At 43.2% G+C, this 20685-nt stretch overlaps 1 protein-coding gene across 8 annotated transcripts in view; it reads right to left on the bottom strand.

The window, feature by feature from the left end:
* chchd3a (coiled-coil-helix-coiled-coil-helix domain containing 3a) overlaps nt 1-20685 on the bottom strand; it is a 62137-nt gene that overhangs the window by 39678 nt on the left and 1774 nt on the right. For all 8 annotated transcript variants that reach the window (XM_054800911.1, XM_054800914.1, XM_054800913.1 and 5 more), the window contains 2 exons: nt 11023-11116; nt 576-756 (listed from right to left, as the gene is read on the bottom strand). In XM_054800911.1, the coding sequence (XP_054656886.1) occupies nt 576-756; nt 11023-11116 (275 nt within the window). The remainder of the gene's footprint in view (nt 1-575; nt 757-11022; nt 11117-20685) is intronic.

The raw sequence follows: 20685 nt of genomic DNA, 5'->3' as shown, positions 1-20685 counted from the left end.
TGAAGGACAAATGCTTTCTCAGCTGAACTTGTTTCAGGACATCTCAATGAATTTATTTGCGAGAATGAAGAATAATGTGCACAAGTCTCTTTCTTTCGAGCTCGCTCTCTGGCTCCAAAAAGTAATATGTTTCCTATTATGGCCATGAGTGTGTGAAATGAGCTATATAATCAATAGCATTGGTTTGGAGGACAGAAAATGTGTTTAGTCCCGAAAACAATACACTGCCAAATGCTTATAGTGGCAATTTAAGAGAATACAAAGAGAAAGTTAAAGAGGCACAGATGGGGAATATTAAATGACATGGCTGAGATATTTACTTACTGTGTGTTGTGTTCGTGTGTACTCAACTCTGAGGTGCAAAGTGTTTTGTGAGTGGAAGCTGAGGATCAATGAACTCTCGCTCACAGTGTTGCCAACACGCCAAAAACCCTGACATTTGTCAGTGGGCCAGGCATGACCTGTCGATTGCGGCACATAGATTCAGCTCGGCGTGTGCACAGAAAGAGTTTTCATGAAAAAACTTCCCAAAGTTCATGGAGTCAGTACATGAATATAAACACGGGTGTACTCACATAGAGCTGAGCACGGAGCTTCTCGTCTTCGGTGGCGATCCTCTCCCTGAGGACGGCCTGCTGGATGCTCTCCTGGGCCACGGTGCGCTCTGCAGACAGGATCCTGGACACCTCGTCCTCCACGTGGCGCTTGGTCTCAGCCTGAGCTTGCGCCGCTGCGCGGGCCTTCTCGGCCTCCAGCCTGTGGGCATTGACAACACAGGTCATCTTCCAAAGATATCATTTTTATGGAAATCTACACATTGATGAGGGAGTCTGTCATTTTCTTATTAGCATAATCCAACTGCCACGTATCAAAGTGTGATCGGTGTTTATCAGCCGACAGCCTCAACACCAGCCTGGTGTGACATATGTGCAGCATGTACCAAAATGATTCAAAAAGGTCACCAATGCAATTAGGGAGCTAATGAAGCATAGATAAAGGCTAATTTACTTGCTTATTAATTCACTTACAAGCCATACGTGTCACAAGCCCCTGCACACAAAACAAAGAACGGAGATGAATATGTATCTTTTCCAAATACTCCGTCAATATTTAACGTCTGGAAGACAGTGGCATTAAGCTCTCGGCAGACACCGAGACCACTATCTGAACCCCGTCGCTGGGTTCTTGCAGTTACCTAGCAACGCGCTTCCTGGTGCAGCGACGGTGCGCTTGATTAGAGCAAAGGAGGAACGTCCCTGAAACCCTGAAACATCCTCCTCTGCCTGGAACAAACAGTGGTGACGACCAGGTACAATGAAGACAGAAAAGACGGCGCTGGCAGCTGGCAGACTGAACGAACGTCAGCGGAGGATCCCAATAAACTTCAAGTTGAATCCTCAGAGAGCGAAGACTTAAAGATAGGTAGACGGATGCAAATGCTCAGAGTGAAACTTGCTTCAGTGAGAATTTCCTTCCACGTTCAACTATTGAATGTACAGATGCACGATATCGTTTCTTTCTGCTTCTCAAGACCGATATGTACCGATGACATTTTTATATCTACTTTTTACTTTTACATTTAACTGTAGTTTGTGTGGTCGCATGGTGGTTAGCATGTTGGCCACACAGGCAGGAGATCTGAAAGATCTGGGTTCAAATCTCTGTGGTGGGCATCTCTGTGTGCAGTTTGAATGTTCTCCCCGTGCTTGGGTTTTCTCGAGTACTCCAGCTTCCAAAAACATGCATGTTAGGTTAACTGGCGACTCCAAATTGTCTAGAGGTGTGAATGGTTGTTTGTCTATATGTGCTCTGTCGCTGACTGGCGACCAGTCCAGGGTGTACCCCGCCTCTTGCCCAAAGTCAGCTGGGATAGTGTGGATAAGCGGCATAGAAGATGGATGGATGGATGTAGTTTGTGCACATCTGGAGGTAAGAGGAAATACCTGTTGATTTGTCCTAATCAAATATGATGACATTACCACCACATACCACCGTACTATCAGGAGAACCAGAGGATAGAGCGGAGGGAGCCATCTGCTGTGGCCCAGAAAAGTGCACTGTATTCGGGCACACGCTCCGAGCAGCCGGTGTGACACCACGGAGGTCTGTGGCAAACCTTTTGCACTTTTCAAAAGCCATTTGTAGCCTGTGGCTGTTTTTTTATTGCCTGCAATTAGCTGACATCTTAAGAGAATAAAGTTAAAATATTAAGAGAAAAAAAGTTATATTCGAACGAGTAAAGAAGTCGCAATTTTATGAGAATACACTCTTATTATGAGGACAAATCATTTTAGCAGCATAGAGTTGAAATACTGAAGAAAAAAATAGCATTTTTTAAAGTCGAAAGAAATAAACCAAAAACGTTGTAATTTTTGAAAAATTAGGATGGAGAAAAAGTTATAATATGGAAATAAAGTCAAAATATAATAAGAACATTTATGATTAGATTATTTGTGAAGAAAGTTGAAAGATCTGGAAAATAAGACCAAAGTTCATACTGATAATAAGCTTTTTCACAAAGTTGTTTCTTAAAATATATATAATTTCTTAGCATATCTACATGGGTTGGTTTACAAAATATCAAAGTTGCTCTTGCATCGTTTCATTTCTCGTGATGCAGCCCTCGCTGGGAAAGGCTGAGGGCACCCCTCAATTATATGTTATGCAAAGTATTTTTTATCAAAGCCGTAAGGTCGTCAATGTTGGATCCGGATGGACAGACAGGCCAACGTGATGACCCTAACACGGCACGCTGATTACAAGAAGATGGCAGGTAGGTCACGTCGGATGCCTCCAAGTCGCCATGTGTCCCGCAATCGGACTAAATGTCAGAGAGTACCGGAGAACAGCAGGAGGTGGGTGGCTCGCTCCCCTCAAATAAAAAAAAAAAGGAAAAAAAGGAAGTGAGTAGCAGCAACATGACATGTTTGGCCCTGGAGGAAACCAAGCAAAGAGGGGAGTGAGGAGTTGGTGGAAGAGATGGGAGGGAGGCCAGCCACATCCACTCACAGTCTGCTGGGCTGCACATGTCGGCACACCCCATCCATCATAAGGTTTGGGCTCCCACACAGTCACAAACATCCACAAACACACACAGGGGGGCGCTTCCTAATGACCTTTTACATTCACCATTTCCCCACAATCCCTGCCTGGTCACTGCACCGTTACTTTACTCAAGAAGACTCCAGGTCATGATTTGCAGCCATGAACTGGTTTTGGCACTGTGCAAAAATAGATAAAAAGATGGTAGAAAAGAAAGGCTGGCAAAAAAAAACTGGGTTTCCTCTGAGCAAAGTACTGCTATGCCTAGCTGGATGCTATCTGTCTGCTTCAGCTCAATTGCTTTCTAGCCATTATTGTACTCTGCCTGGGATATTGGAGACATTTTTCCTTTGGCTGTAAAGGTTGACAGGGCCAGGTGGGGAAGAGGCTAGTGAGTAAAAAAAACAAAAACAAAATCTCTCCAAGTAATGGAATGATGTTGAAGGACTGCTTAAAATGAAGCGGCAACACTTCCAAGAGAACAGCTGGGGTTGGCAGTCTGTGCTGTCGGGTTGATGGGGTTATGGGCGCAAGCACCCAAGAGGGGGCAGCACCTAACAGGAAGTCATGCAGTATGGCGGCAGGCTTTTGACCTTCTGGCAGCTCCACTGTTGAATCTAGGGTCGGTACGCTTGGTGAGATAGTAGGCATCAGCCACTGTCCAGCGGTACCTGGGTTCTGTTTGGGGTTGTCTTTGGGAGCTGGAAGCAAAACATGGACATGTCAAACTGTCTAATTAGGATTTTTTTCAGGAAGCAGATGATTGGCCCGCCCTCTCCGGAGCATATAAATGTGCGCAGGTGTGCTCTGCTTTGCTCTCTTGCTTTGTTAACGGTTTCAGTTGTGTTTTTCTTTTTTCTTATTTAGGTGTAGCGGTGAGGCAACAGGACGACGGCCCTGTATGGGGTTGGCCGGTTCACCTCACTGTCCTGCGCATCGGGACCTTTTCTTTGGGAACAGGAAGGGCTTTTTGTCTTTTTTTTTTTTTTTTTTAATTCATTAAACTTTGGTGAGTTGACTTTCCCACTGCAAATAAGTTACTTAGCCCCGGGTTGTAACAAGTATGCTGTGCTATTGTTTATCGTTTATTGTTTATCCATTTTGTGGATCATGGAGGACAAGGTAAGGTGGTACGAACCATGTCTCTTTTATGACTCATCCATCCACAGTTGGCCCTCGCTTATCACGGTTAATTGGTGAAGTCAATTTCCACAAAGTACGATTCAATATTAATAAATGGAAAAGAACATAGAAAACCTGTTTATGACTTTCTAAATATGTGTTTTAACATTATTAGAGCCCAGTAGACATGAAATAACACCCCTATACTCACTTTTACACTCTTATCTTTTTTTACATCACATTGCGCAGGCTACAGGATCACTGCAAAGACATAACAGACGGCTGCTAGCATAGCAAGCTACTAACCTAACCTTCAATTTACTTATTCTAAACTTAAGGTGTTTCAAACCAAGTGGAGAAGACGGCCAAAGAAGCCAAAAATGTACCACATCCACACAAAAGGAGAGGAAAACCTTGTTTTCACTCTCTCAGCCATGGCATGTCGGCTGGGCTCTGCTGGCTCAGTAGCCAATCTCCACGCAGTGTGGAAGGTAATGTCATCTAACGAGGGCTGCAACTAACCATTATTTTAACAACCGCTCAAATAGTTCGATTATTTTTTGGATTAATCAATGAATCGGATTAAAACAAAACAAAAAAAAACTATTTTTAATTTCCGCCTCTTCATTCAGAACACAGAGCAAAGAAGTGCACAAACACCAGGTTGCTGCTTGAATATTCTGTTAAAATGTTAAATAATAAAAAAATCTAAATGTTCAGTAAAACAATAAAAGTACACAAAAATACAATCATGATCATGTTCTTAGTCGATTAATCTGAAGCTTGTTGTTTCAATGAATGGCGGAATTGGGTCGACCATAGATGGACCACATGAATATGAAGCAGTTAGTGGTTGGGTCTGCAACGTATCAGAATGGAGACAAAAATGCCCCTCACTGTTTTCCAACGTCAAGGCTGATGTGTGTGAATATCTCGTTTTGGCTAAAACACAAAGATAATAGGTCTCATGGATGACTATGGAAATTAAAAAATATTCACATTTGAGAGGCTGAAATCAGAGGATGTTTACATATTTCAATCAAAACAGTTGTCGATCAATTGGGTAATCGATTAATTGTTGCAGCTCTAAATCTAATGTCACGTCTCATAACATTACGGATGCCTAGTGACCACAACACCACATATAACTTTTTCTTTCAAAGTGTTTTGACTAATAAGCCGTAGTCAACCACAAAACAGCCATCATTTAAGAATTAGATTTTGAAAAAACGCAATATAGCGAGGGAGCAAACAGCCAAGGATGACTATAGTGCTTGTCCTAATTAAAAGGTCAAAGGTAAGCCATAGCCTATCACAACTGGCTTTGGGCGAGAGGTGGGCTACACCCTGGGCTACCATTCCCACTAGAACATCTTATAAGTACCTGGGTGCTCACCTGAACCATAAGCTGGACAGGACTGACGACACAACTGCACTTTATACAAAAGGTCAGAGTAGGCTTTATCTGCTCACGAGGCTGAGATCTTTTGGAGTGAAGGGGGCATGCCTGAAGACCTTCTATGACTCTGTGATGGCCTCTGCCATCTTCTATGGGAGCAGCATCACAGCAGCTGACGGGAAGGGGCTGGACAAACTGATAAAGGAGACCAGCTCTGCCCTGGGATGTCCTCTGGAACAGGTGGAGGAGGTGGGCAAGAGGAGGATGACAGCCAAGCTGTCCTCCATGATGGACAAAGACTCCCACCCCATCCAACACACACTCACTGCACTAAGGAGCTCCATCAATGACAGGCTGATACATCCAAAGTGTGTGAAGGAGAGATATCGCAGGTCTTTGCAGACTCTAATAAAAACGTCCTGTAAAAAAACATCCTGTGCAATGAACATGCAATTAACAATGCAATAAACCAGTGGCTTGCTCAACATGTATACAGCTGTAAATAGTGGATACAACTTCTGATCGGTACTATCCTGTTTTTGCACTTTATTTGCGCTTGTGTGCTCTTGTACTTTTTCCTGCTTTAAACCTGGAATTTCCCCTTGTGGGACTAATAAAAGGCGTCTCTTATCTTATCTTTACCTTACTCACATTCACACATATGAACAACTTAAGAGTCTCCAATTAGCCAAACATGCATGTTTTGGGGATGTGGAAGGGCGCCGGAGTACCCGGAGAAAACCCAGGCACACACACCCCACACAGAGATGCTCCAACAAAGATTAGAATTCACATGTCACGTGCTAACCACTAAGCCTACCGTGCAAATAAATCCGTATGCATTATCTGCGCCTTTACCACGAGCCCAACCGCATTTGAAAAATCCCGCCTCTGCAATATGCACCCTCTGTCTCATGAACGTTTACAGTCGTCTACATTTGTCTGGCAGGATGGAGTCCAGCAGAAAGCACCCTGAAACAAAGGCATTTAGAGGCCCTATGCAATATTGATGTTAGGAATAATGTCGCTGAATGCTGGCCATGAATATTTGATGGCCCCGTGCGCACGCTCCCCGACACATATGCACTCGCACATAAACACACCTGAATGGGACGAGGCCACATGCACGCAGATGATTCATTTTAGAAGTGGAAGGAACATAAAAGCTGTTCCTAGCTATCCTATGCATGCAGCTATAAAAAGTCAACTGCAATGGTCTTAGTATACGGCTAGTAGCATATGGTCAGCTGTGGCACCCTCGACTATGCAATGCGGTGCATAAACATCACCATTACACCTGCAGGAAGTGGAACTCATTTAATCATCTCCACACAAACAACCAAGCATGTCCCGATGAACAAATGACAAAAGGGCGCGATGGGTTGATATGAGAGCGACAGCAGTTCCATCCTGCACTCATTCCATTTCTTGGAAGTGGTTCTGCTCCGATGCCTCGCAGAGAGTGGCAGCGGAGGCAAAGCTGCACCCTGCAAACAAATGAGTTAGGGGGTCTACATCCAAATTGACTCCTCGCTGCGCCCTAACTTTGCTCGCATGCAGGAAAAAAAAAGGGCAGTTCATTTATGGCTTGAAAGCTCTGCCGAGCCAATAAAGCCTTCAGACTTTTTGCAGCAAAATCGCTGCATCCCAACAGAAGCAAACTTTTAACTACCTTGTATCTTTAACCGCAAACACTTGAATAAGCCAATCAAACTCCTTCACTTAGGAGACAACACTTATTCCCAAGTGTTGCGAGTCCAACCACCCACACATTGATGCAGCCACCATGTTTTTGTCTTTCACTTGATTTTTGTGTGAGAAAAGTGGAAATGGCCAAAGCACTGAGTCTCATATTGACCCGAATGAGGTGATAACCGGGGCAAAGCTTGTAACTTCCAGAGCCCGTAAATGCAGGAGTGGTTCAGCTCACACTACCTTCATAAAATCTAAAAGGAAAGGTTGCATTTTGTTGTTTGATTCCCCTTCGGCAATTGAACACCGTTGCTCCGTCTATGGCCAGCACCCTACATGCAGTAAAAGCAGGGAGAACGGGTGACAAATGCAGCCATTTAACATTTTGCAGACTTGTAAAAGTGTGTTATTTTCCAGAATTGAGATTTATTTTCAGGCCGGGAGTTTAGTGACATGCGCGCGCGTGCACATAGACAAACACACACACACACACGTGCACTGAGGTACATACAAGTGCAGCTGATGATTGCTTTCTTGTTTAGGCGTGCATTTTTTTTGGTCTCTCGAGTCTAAACGAGGGCTTGAAAGCCAACATGATGTCCATTAATTGCAAGGAGGGAGCAATTCTGAAGCACTTATGCCTTTGAAGGAACATCAATACACGGCCTGCATAAAAAAAATAAAACATGAGAGCGCAAAACAACGATTTGTCCGAGCTACTTTTCTCTTGAATGAGTCTAAAGGAGGAGGTTAATCAATAACCCAATAACCGAACACTACCTCCTCCTGAATTGAGAGCGTGTGTGTGTGTTTGATTTGGTGTGTGTTTAGCAGCTAATCACAGTTGTCTAGTCACTTGGGTCCACTGGACAGTATCCAGGTCTATTAAAGCGGAGGGAAGCAAGGGGGGTGGGGAACACAATTATTGCACCTGCTTGCTTCTTGATGGTCAAAAAGGAAGTGAACTCCTCACAAGGAAAGTGCGTATCTTCCTCCAGCAGGTTGAACGGATGGCCTGCTCCAACGCTCAGGAAATTACCTCAGGTTAGCACCTTTCCTCTCGCAGGCATGATTAATTGATCTGGAGAAGTAAAGTGCTGATGTGCTTCGGAAGGGATGCAGATTGGAAACACAGATTGGAAGACGGATGCTGACCTTTCTGACTATTAATGAAAGTGGGAAACATCCGAAAATGTTCCTAATTATATCCGGTATTGGATTGACACCTGCTCAGAAATAGACTGAAAAAAACGGTGTAACTCTTTTACTCCTAAACCGCTACGCACAAAAAGTTGGAAATTTGTCAAAAAATGCTATTATTTTTCTGATAAATAAACCACATTGCGAAATTTCCACAAAGTCGGCTTCAATATTAACAAATGGAATATTTTTGTAGTGAGAGCATAGAAAGCCTATTGAGGACTTCCTAAATATGCTTTTTTACCATTACTAGATCCCTGTAGACATGAACTAACACCCTATAGTCACCGTTAAACTCCTATTCTTATTTGTTTACACCACATTGTATAACACAAATGCGCAGGCTACGGGACCACTGCAGGGGCACAAGAGATGGCTGCCGTTCATAGCAAATAGCAAGCTACCAAGCCAACGAAAAAGTGTTTCAAGCGGAGTGGGGAAGAAGGACAAAGTAAGAAGCCAAGAAGGTACCACTTCCACATGGAATGGGAGGAGAACTTTTTTTTTCCCCACTCTATCATGTCGGACATGCCATGGCTGACTCCATGCGGTGCTCAGGTAATGTCTCATCAATTACTGACACCTAGTGACCAGAATACTACGTATGACTTGTCTTTCAATATTTTTGGACTAATAACAGGCCGTAGCCAACCAGGAAACAGCCATCATTTTTAATTCCATCCATGCCATCCATCCACTTTCTATGCCGCTTATCCTCACTAGGGTCACGGGGGTATGCTGGAGCCTATCCCAGCTGACTTCGGGCGAGAGGCGGGGTAGACCCTGGACTGGTCGCCATTTTTAAAAAAAATGCAATAGAGTGAGGGAGCGATGTTGGAACAGCAATTTAGCTGTAATCCCCCTATAAGTCGGATTGACTTGTAATTTCTCACACCACTCAATGTGCCTCTACACAACACCCACTGTCTTGAAGGTGTTTAGCCAAATGACCACAGAGTTTGGTACATCATCTGGGGTCTCACGTGTCTGAAAAATCTGAGCAAGTTTGGTTGAAAAACATGGCTGCTATCAAGCAAAGGGGTGGGACAGTGCAACCGACTGCCCATAAGTCATTAGACAATTTGTTTCATAACTGCATACAGTCATCCCTCGCGGTTCAAACAACGCTCCCTCACTCTAGAGGTTTTTCAAAAATGAATGACTTAATGATGGCTGTTTCGTGGTTGACGATGGCCTATTATTAGTTTTAAAAAATCCTGAAAGACAAGTAGTATGTAGTATTCTGGTCACTAGGCATCAGTAATGTTACATTGACAAGACATTACCTTTTCACATTACCTTAACTTGCAACATGATAGAGAAAAAAATAAGTTCTCCTCCTAGTCCGTGTGGAAGCGGTACCTTTTTGGTTTCTTCCTTTGTCCTTCTTCCCCACTCAGTTTGCAACACTTAAGTTTAGAATAAATAAATTAGAGGCTAACTAGTTAGCTCGGTAGCTTGCTATGCTCAAAGTCCCTTATGACCCCGCAAAGAACACTAGGAATGTAAAAGTGACTACAGGGGTGTTATTTCATGTCTACAGGGCTCTAATAATGGTAAAAAAAAGCGTATTTAGAAGGTCATAAACAGGTTTTTTGTTAATGCTCTGACTATGAAAATATTCAATTTATTAATATTGAATCCTGCTTCACTGAAATTAATTTATGGCGGTCGGGTCAGGAACCAAGAAACCAGGACAAACAAGGGACAACTGTACAGTGTTTCCCCACAGGACTGCGAAAAATCTGTGGCATTGAGATGCAAGAGGGGGAAGATGACATCATTGTGCAATTTGCATAGCTGATGCATGTCACATGATTGTTCTGAGGCGGTGTCCGCACGAATACCGATATTTTATAAACATACATTATTCTGTGCGTTTTTGTTTTTGTCCTTAGAAACTACGATTTTTGGAAAACTGTGTGTGTGGACTGGTAAAAAGGAGCTTTTTGGTTTGTGTCAAAAGCAATGTGTGATATCATCTCATGTTTTCAAACCTTATTTAACAACAGAACATGAAGTTATTGACTCACGGGTGTTGGTTTCATTTGGTGCAGCGGCCTCATAACGTGTACGGCCGATGAAAACAAACATTCATGATGTTTCCTGGGTTCCATGGAAGCGTGCACTGATTTTAAAGATACTGCACACATCATTGTACATCTAATCTCTCACTATATTGATGAACAGAGACGTTACGATGCGCGATCAAGTCAACTGCGGCAGCTTTTTCAGGCTTCTGGTTGACCATAATGCGCATGGCAGCCGGTGAATGTGTAGCCTTGTGGTGCGTATGAGGTGTTTTAAGAAGAAGAGTTACGATGCCACCTACTGCACAGAGTTGTAACGACAAGCTACACAGGCATCCCATCACAGTGTGTTTATGTGCAAGGGCGAACACGTAGCCTGGCACAAATAAATGTATGTATGGAAACGCTGGTATTACATGTCTTCCCCAGCATTTTGACCACAAATGTCGTTTAGAGTCATGTGAAAACATGAAATAAAATGACTACTTTCGACACAGTGCAAGCGTACCTAACATTGTGTTTGTGTGTGCATCTCACCAGGCTTGCAGCTCTTGCTCTGTTTTGACTCTCTGCTTCTCCAGGCCTTCATACAACTCATCGCTGATCTTCTTCTTCAGGGCTTCTTCATCAACTAAAACGTGACAGAAAAGGTGTTGGAGAGGGATTTGCTTGGACAAAGACCTTGTACACTTTAACGACATTACCTTTCACAACACACAAGCACAGACATCTTCTATATGCTCAAATCCCCGCAACCTTTATCTACCTATATCCATGTCAGGGACATCACACACGCGGACGCCACTTGTGTCCTCGCCGGTCTATCTTGGCAGGTAATTAAGCATGAAAGTAAAGATGGCAGCCGGCGACCAGGCCAAAACGTGCTCTGAAGGCACAAGAGGCACACGGTGTGCTGCAGTGTGTGTAAGTGCGGAGACTGCACTCACACTGCATTAGTTAGATGGGATTATCCCCATTGTCAGCGGCTATTATTATTACCACCTGGTAAAATGTCATGACGGCACGACACGCAAATGCACAAATTTCCTTCGAGATGGCCTTTTCTGAACAATGCAATGAAAGAAAATACATTTACGGCCAAGTTAAACTGGATAACGTACTAACGCGCTGGAAATGCTATACAGTTGTCCCTCGCTACATCACTGTTCGAACACAGTGCCCTCATTCTAACGTTTTTTTTATTAAAGAATTAATAAATGATCACTGCTCTGTGGTTAAATACAGCCTATTATTAGTTTAAAAATATCCAGATTTAAGCAAATATTTATTTATTCTTGTCCTAAATTAAGCATTTTTCAGCATACAAACGGCTAAAAGATATTCTACATTGGCTAATAGGTGTCAGTAATTGTTCAGTGAGATAAGCACCAGACAGACATTTATTGCAGGTTTAAATTATCTCACAATAATAATAATAATAATAATAATAATAATAATAACAACAATAACATAACGATAATAATAACACGGCCTACTGCTGGCGCCATAAACCACGACAAGCTAAAACTCAACTCTGAACCTCCGATGGCACTTCCTGTCCTCCACACATCTGTCCGCCCACCACTAAGGTCTGCTAGTGAAGGGGTCCCGAACCACCGGGTGGCAGAAACTGAGTTGCAATGGGGAAAAAAACACTTAATTTTTAAAAATTAATTTATAAATAACTACATCAACAAAAACATTTTGAAATCCCACAGTTCCTGCATGTTTACTTTGTTCGACGGCCCTTGAATGCACCATCTAACTTGATCCCACACTGCACAGATAGACTACTATACTGTACTTCTCCTGTTTTTCCTGGGAAAAGTCTGAGAAGTCTGGAACCAATTCACCACGATAAACGAGGGACGACTGTATTCGATCATTAAAATGCAACGCAAACAAAGCAACACACGGTTGTGGATGAACACAACGCATACTGAACGTCTTTGGCAAGTTTCTTCAAAACTAATCAAAAACATGTCAGAAAGCAATACAATTCACAGCCCATCTTGACAGCTTAGGAGGACATAATGAGGACATAAAATGTTACCAGTGAGGGAGCGTGTGTGACCCTCAAAATGGAAGTTTTTGTAGGAATCCCACTAAAACCTTGTGAAACACAGTTAGCTTCAAGCCTGCTTGTTCACTCTTTCGTGGAATGATGTGCCCGTGTTGTTGATGCAGAAGGGATGGCAACCTACCGGCTTGCAGCACACTAGCAGCTTTGCAGCGAATACATAAAATCCACTCTCATTAGCATTTATCTCCCCCTGCTACCTTCTATCATCATAATCCTGTTCACCTTGCCCCGGCAGTTTTAGCACACCCACATGCTTCATAACTTGGCTGCAGGGCAACTCACCTGCTTAAGCAAAACAAAACGCTAACTGTAAAGATTCTCCACCCCCCCCACGTGTCAGTGAAACGTCGGCTAACAAGGGACAGAATATATGATCCGCAGAGTGCAATAGAGAGGTAACGCTACGTCGGGAAACCATCCTTCATGCCTGAGCTGTCGTGTTTGACAGCAGCAAGAAGCATCATTGATCAGCAACAGAGAGTGTTTCATTACGACTCCATCAGGATCAGCCATGCTCCATTTAGAAGGTGGATGTGAGAAATATACCAGTCTCCCGGTTGCCAGAAATGTTAGCTACAATAAATACGTTGAAAAAGCTCAGGGAGTTTTATGTTTTGGTACTTTAAAAACTATAATCCAGATCGTGGCTTCCAGGCATGCTCGTGTGCGAAATGTGTGTGTGTGCGGGGGGCAGTTTGTTGTTATTCGTTTATCGTTCGTTCCCGTGGTCATGAGCTTTGGGTCGTGACCGAAAGGACAAGATCGCGGGTACAAGCGGCCAAAATGAATTTTATTCGTAGGGTGGCGTTGAGGTGGGTCGGACATCTGGTCTGACGGCCCAAAAGAAGTCTGAAACCCCTTCCTGCCCTTACCCAAGGATAAGGTGCGGGGGCAAGACAGGGGGGAGCTGAGTGACGACCCGGTGGGCGGGGCAGTGTTTGGTTCTCAGTAGGGATATAACTGGGACACAGGCTCAGGCTTGATCACCCTGTAGTTGTCCGCTTTTGATGAGGGTGTCTAGAGTTGAAAGGTTCAAAGACACACTACTGATAATGTGTCCCAAAATGTACATCCTTCCCATGGCTGAGATGAAGTTCCACATCTCATGTGAGTTCCATCTATTGGCACAAAGGCCTGTTTCCATCAAGTCCTGTGTATTTACGGGCTCGGTCAGGATGACGAGTAGGAGGCCTCGGGAAAGACCGAGGACACGTTGGAGAGACAATGTCTCAACTGGCCTGGGAACGCCTCGGGATCTGTCGGGAGAAGCTGGATGTAGTAGTCAGGGAGAAGGAAGTCTGGGCTTCCCTGCTTCGGCTGCTGGGAATCGTAAGAAGAGGGCTGGAGGGTATATATTCACACGCTGCAAGATGGAATCCCTGTCATTCATTGCTTGTCGTTGTGCGTCATCCATTCATTGTCTCCTGTAACGACCCAAGCTCCATATAAAGTCCTCTGGTACACGTCTCCTCCATCCAGTAGTCTGTCCCTTTATTGCCACACTATCAATTAGGAAAAACAACCTCAGATGATTTGAAGCCGCAATGCAGAATTATGCTTTATCTTGAAAAAACAAGATGATTTTGTTCATTACAGGATCTGAAGGATGACTCTAACTCTCAAACTCAAGAGTTCAAGCATCGGCATTCGAAACTTTTTCTCCCAGAATGTAAAACTGGCATTTCAACTGCCCTTTCAGCGCTCCCCTATTTACACTGGAAATATAAACCATTTGTCCGTGCACTCTGAATAGAAAAGTAATACTTAAAAGTCCGTAGAGTTCAGGTGAGCTGTGAAAACTCCCCACTTATGGCTGTATCCTTTCCCGGAGAGAAGGCTGTGGTAGCTAGCAGGCACCCACGGAGGTCAGCCAGAGACCAGCGCTTGATATGATAAACACTCTCCGAGGTCCTCGCCTTGCGTCTGGCGCAATCCCGGATCGACAGAGCCCGCTCGATCCCGAGTAGGACGTGTAAATGTTAAAAAGATTAAAAACTCATCATCGTCTTAGACGTGTGGCCCCGTCGTCCCTTTTCCTCGCCTCGTCACCAATCAGCGAGCCCTGTGGAAAACCTCACGTGGGAGAAAAGAGACGGGCGACTATTGCTAGTGGAGATAATAGACGAAGGCAAATTGCATTTCTCATCAGGACTTTCATTAACCCCCGGGACCCGCACGGAAGGCATAATCTGTAACATTAACACTTCCTCACGATTCCAGTGGAGTCGACGCACACCTTTCACCGTGCTCAAAGATGAAAAAACCTCTTCCAGCCTCGAGCAGACAGGTGCCATTTAAGTCTTTTTTTTTTTAAACTCACATTCCTGTTCATCAGAACGCTCTTAACTGACAGTTGAGGCCTTTCTCCAGATAATAAGGGACGTCAAAAGGAGAGGGTCCACACTTCACAAGTTTGACTCCATTTCATCCCAGTGGGAATACCCGAACACTGCAGAGCAGACTATTAGTCCGGTGCAGCAAGTGGGCACAGCTATATGAATATTTATAGCACAGCGGTGAAGGTCAGCAGGTTCTTCACCTTGACAGAGGTGGAATCTGGACACATTCTGACACATCTTCAGGCGTTATCAGAGTCGTAGTGCAAAATGGGCTGAACAAAACTTAAAAGTCATTCAAGCATTCTTTTTTGAGTTATCCGAGCTCATTTTTCATAGTTCCCCTCCTCCAAAAGCTAGTTTTATTGAGGGTCTGGCACTCAGTTACCACTGTAGTTCATTCCTAAGGTGTTTGCAATGATGCACAATATGGCACACACACGACTGTTTGGGTAGACAGAAAAATACAGACCACATTACAGTCATCCATCGCCACATCGCAGTTCCAACATCGCTCCCTCACTGTATCGCACTTTTTAAATAATTAATTATCCTGGTTTCGTAGTTGACTATGACCCATTATTAGTCAAAAAAAAGTTCTATGTAGTATTCTGGTCACTAGGTGTCAGTAATGTTACACTGGTGAGACATCACCTTACATTACATTACCTTCACGCTGCAGAGTCAGCCATGGCATGCCCAACATCATCGAGTGGGAAAAAAGTTATCCTCCCATTCTGTGTGGAAGTGGTAAGTTTTTGGATTCTTCACTCCATTTGAAACACTCTAGAATAAGTTTAGAATAAGTAAATTGGAGAGGTTAACTATTGTTGTTATCTCCATAGTTTGCTGTGCTAGCAGCGGTCGTGATCCCGTAGCCTGCGCAATATGGCGTAAACAACGACTAAAAGGAGAGTAAAGGTGACTATTGGGATGTTATTTCACGTCTACAGGACCCTAATAATGTTAAACCCCACATTTAGAAAGTCATAAACTGCTTTTCTATGCTCCAACTAAGAAAATATTGCCTTTATTAATGCTGAATCCTACAACGGGTGCAAAGATTCCTCGAATAATTTGAGTACCTCGGTTACAAAGAATTGCAGAGAATTTATTTTTTTTGGCTCGGGGAATCTCTTACATCACCCACGCAGAGGATGAAGAAGGCAGCGGATGGCACGGGAAGGAGGAGGAGGAACGAAGGAAAACAAAGAATCAAGTTACAATTTTGTCACCAGAAAACTTGTGGCTAAACAGCAAGTTGAACACCGTGACGTGTATCCATTGTAACGCGGCACTTACAGGCCCTGACAGCACATCTTATCGGTTGCATCATCTCCTCCTGAATGGAGCGCAAGATGCAAGACGCGGTTAAATTAACGTAGCGCAAATCAGTGAGATTACGGTTAATGTACCTTGCTAACATAACGTTATCCGTGTGGAGGGCTAGCTTTCTCTTAATTATGACTACTGTCCAATGTGTGGGAAGTTCATTGCAATGGTAACGCGACTTCATGCAGGCTTTATTTCATCTGCATAAACGCAGCGCTGTGATGGAAAATAAAACATTTTGCCTCACTAATCAGTAGCTGCTCATTTCTAGCAGACGATACTGTGGAACGGAACAAGGGATTCCTTGGGAGTTGAGAGTAATGTGTTCCACTACGGGTGCCTTCATTTCACTTTGAACACTGCTAACACGGAATATCTTATCAAGAATATTTGTCTTATTGCTAGTTAGCCTGTCTATGTTGCACAGCCATCAACATAATGTGTAATGTCATTTCGTCTTAGTAAAGTCATTATTTTTCTCCTTTTCCAATAAATAGTTATTCTGGGATGGATAAATTCATCTACAAAAGCACCATCGGACCCAAGAAAACACACTTTGTTCCTATGCACGTTGTCAATTTAAGAAATAAAACGGTTGATTATGTAAAAAAATGAAAACCAATTGGTCGTTCACTATTTAGTGACATTTTTTATTTTCTCTTATGTATTTACAATTGCACTTTAACCAAGCAAAAATATATTTTTTCCGATTACTCGATTAATCGAAAACATTTATAGTGGACTACTCGATAGCTAAAATATTCGATAGCTGCAGCCCTAAAAACTACTTTGCGGAAATTCACTTATCGCGGTCGGGTCTGGAACCACCTGACCGCGATAAATGAGGGACGACCGTAGTAGTACAGAAGTACCTCGGTTTTCATAGGATTCATTTTTTGACAAAACATATGTTTTGTTATCGTAGGGCCAAACAGTACGCCTAACAAACTACACCCTTTGCCCGTGTATCATTCCGCAGAGTCCAGTGTCCAAACAAAGCATCCATGTGTTGGTGACTCCGATGGAGGTTCTTTGTGACGTGGGACACTACAGACAGATTTTAGCCCAGGGACTCTTTATTATGTGTGTGTGATTTGTTCATAGAGCACACAGAACGGTAAACAACTTGACTTCTGTCTCCTTTCTTCCTCCTAAAACAGGGATGTCCACAGGGGCTTTAAATCTTTTTTTTTTGCCTTTTCACAAAATAAAAAATAAAATACATCCAAATATGAAAGTGGCCCCCGCCCCCACCATCCTTTAATTTTCAGTGCCAGAACTTTGATAAAGAAGGTGAGAAACACTACTGAATTCTTTTACAATAGGATTGTAATGCAAAGGTTCACACAGGTTGCAGGGGAACACATTACAGCACATGAGTGCAATGACTGTACATAACCTCTAAATGTCCACTCTTTAACGTTAAGTTTCTACTGGACTAGAGTGAAGACAAGAGCTACATTTGAGGTATCACAAGTGGTCAGCATCCAGCAGCTTTATCTACCTCTGCATGCACTGTAAAATGCTGGTACGCCGCTCTTGGTGCGCGTTACACTTTGCCCGAGTCTTGTTTACAATAAAGTCATCAGCGACAGACTCGCAGAACTGGCCAATAAAAATGGAATCTATTGTTAAACGCAAAATCTCATGGAAAGTGACGTGAATGAAATGATGTCGTCGTGGGAAGACGGACAGTTCCTGTGTGCAGGCATTTCTCCGGCGAGGAACTGTGGCGGAATCTTCTCACAAACGCTACTAAACATGTCGACACGGCAACGAAAAACCTTTGAAACTCTTCTGTTACGGAGCGCGAATGGAAGCTAGCGGGGTTAACTTAGTTTAGCCGAGTGTGCTAAAGCAGCTGTGTGCGTGTGCGCGTGCGCCTCAGGATGGATGAGTATATTTTCACCGTGTTGTGTTTTACCGCCTTAACGTAAGGACCATTTTACAATGCCCACTGTCGACATGCAGGTTCTGAGTGAAAAAAGACAAGAGGCACGTTTATTCTTGCACCTGGCTCGTATCAACCATCAATTACCACACAACACACTTCCGGCCTTCAAAATAAAAGCGTTCTGTCGCATTTGTCTAATCGTGTAACCCAAATAAGGGTGTCATTGGAATTGAATCCATGACTACATATTCCTTAATCGCAAGCGCGGGCATTACAGTTTGTTGAAGATTTTGTAGCAATATGTGCTGCGGCTGGCATCCACATAGAAATGTTAGCCAAGCTGACTGGACAAAATGGGCCAATGATGTACCGTATCGCATCAATAAATGCAAGGATTTCATTCATGGACATTTTATTTACTAACCCAAATAGCAGACACTCTATGCTGGTAAAACAAGTGGAAAAGGTACAAAACTGAATTCTAAAAAATTTAAAAAACTGAATTTGGGAAAAAATAAAACGGATTCACCTCATTAATGCTGGCTGAGCAATTTACTCATTGGTTCTGTTGCTGTGTAAGTACACCTGGAAATGAATGACGTTTTCCTTTCCACTTTCTCGTGCACTCCAAATCGTGATTTCAATTTAAAGAATACGTTTTCAAAATGTGCAAGTAGCAGCTTCTCTCCCTCTCTCTGACATTCACAGCTGAGAATTTGCAGTATGCCAAAAACTGTTAAATGTGCACACGATTGCAAACTTTTGACTGCTTACATACATCACAAAGACACTAAACCGCCATTTAAAAGCCGCTGTTGCGCTATGAAATAACATTGTCTCGCCAACTGCACGCAACACATTTCAAAATACAGCAAACTATTGTTGTATTTATCTTTTAATCTGAAAACCAATTAGCACAAACAATGGTGGGATCATTTAAGTGGATAGGAAGACCGTTGCCAGGGGAACAGCAAATGGCAAAAAAAAAAAAAACATGCTTTTGTGCAACATACTGTACGCGAGTAAATTAAATTGTCTGATTGTGATCACTACGGCTCAGATAAAATTTTGTCTGGTGTCAAGGAAGGGCAAATCAAAAACGCAACACATTTCCCTTCTACCGCAGCCCGCCAGGCTGCAGAGGTGTCGTTTTAATCACTGGAGTCACTGTGGCATGGCATAAGTTGGCCTTTTTTAATTACCATGTTGATTGAGCACAGCGAAGAAGGACGGGGCTGCCTGCCCACGCCCCGGACGCCACTCTGTGCCCACTCTGCAGCCCACATGCTTGTCTGTGTGGCGTAATGAGCAACATTCAAATGTCCTCTGCCTAATACGTATGTCCGCAGCAGGGAGGGAGCAAGCTAGAGGTAAACTCTGGCCACAAATTTAAGAGGGGAAAGTAAATAAAAGATGCTGCAAAGGTGCAACAACCTCGTGTAAATTATGAATAGTTTGTTAGTTAGTTACATTCAGTCAACTTGTTCATGTAAAATGTGCACAAGCGGCAGTGACGAGGCTCTACTAATTACCACTTTATTGACATTAATAGGGGAAAGAATGAATCATTTCTTTAGCAATCAGAGGCTGACAATGAATCATAAAAATGAAGACTAATTATGCAGTCCAAATATATAGTAGTATTAAAACGTTGAAGACAAAAAGCTTTGGAGCAAACACCCACACAATAAACATGATTAAAATTCAAAATGTAGCCGCACATCAAATTAATCCCTGGACACTTCATCCTCACGTAACCTCTAATTAACTTTGACGAAGCATCACATGCTTATGTAACTCACAATGAAATGAGTCATTACAGCGAAGGAGTGCACTGTTCTAATAATGATGAACTTTTGGTTCTCGTAGGGAGGACGAGACACAGGCTTGTCTGCCCGTTAAAAAGGTAAACAACATATTGTCAGTCACAATCCTGACAATGGCAAATAGAAAAAGGGCTCGTTCATAGCGGTTAATTGGTTCCACACTCGACCGCGATAAATGAACTTCCACGGCATTGGACTCAATGTTAATAAATGGAATACTTTCGGATTTAGAGCATACAAAACCTGTTTATTACTTTAAATGTGCTTTTTTTTTTTTTACATTTTTAGAGCCCTGTAGACATGAAATAACATACATAGTGACCTACAGTCCCCGTTACACCCCTATTACTCATTGTATACAACACACTGCGCAACTCTTATGCTGCAGGGACTCGAGACAGCCGCTAGCTAGCAAGCTAACACGTCTCCTCCCACCGAGACAAACAGATTGCATGACTGACCAAAGGGCTCACTCCCTTCATGCCGTTGTTCTACAGAAAAAAAGCTCCAAGGTGCTGAAACCAATGCATAGAGTGAACCCTCTTCCTGCCTGTTGGGAGGCAGAAGACAAGGAAAACAGACATGCATACACATGGCAATACATCGGAGGCCGGCAAAATTATGGAGCTAATTTTCATTTATTGTGGGATTAATGAATTTATTACCGTCCCGGGCCTAGTGTCCATGAGACATTTCTTTTCCTGTACAAGAAATCTTTTCACGTTTTAA

Source organism: Dunckerocampus dactyliophorus, chromosome 15 (genome assembly GCF_027744805.1).
Source record: "Dunckerocampus dactyliophorus isolate RoL2022-P2 chromosome 15, RoL_Ddac_1.1, whole genome shotgun sequence".
Taxonomy (NCBI): Eukaryota; Metazoa; Chordata; class Actinopteri; order Syngnathiformes; family Syngnathidae; genus Dunckerocampus; species Dunckerocampus dactyliophorus.
Note: the sequence above shows the minus strand (reverse complement) of the source record. Positions and strands in the feature narration are given on the sequence as shown.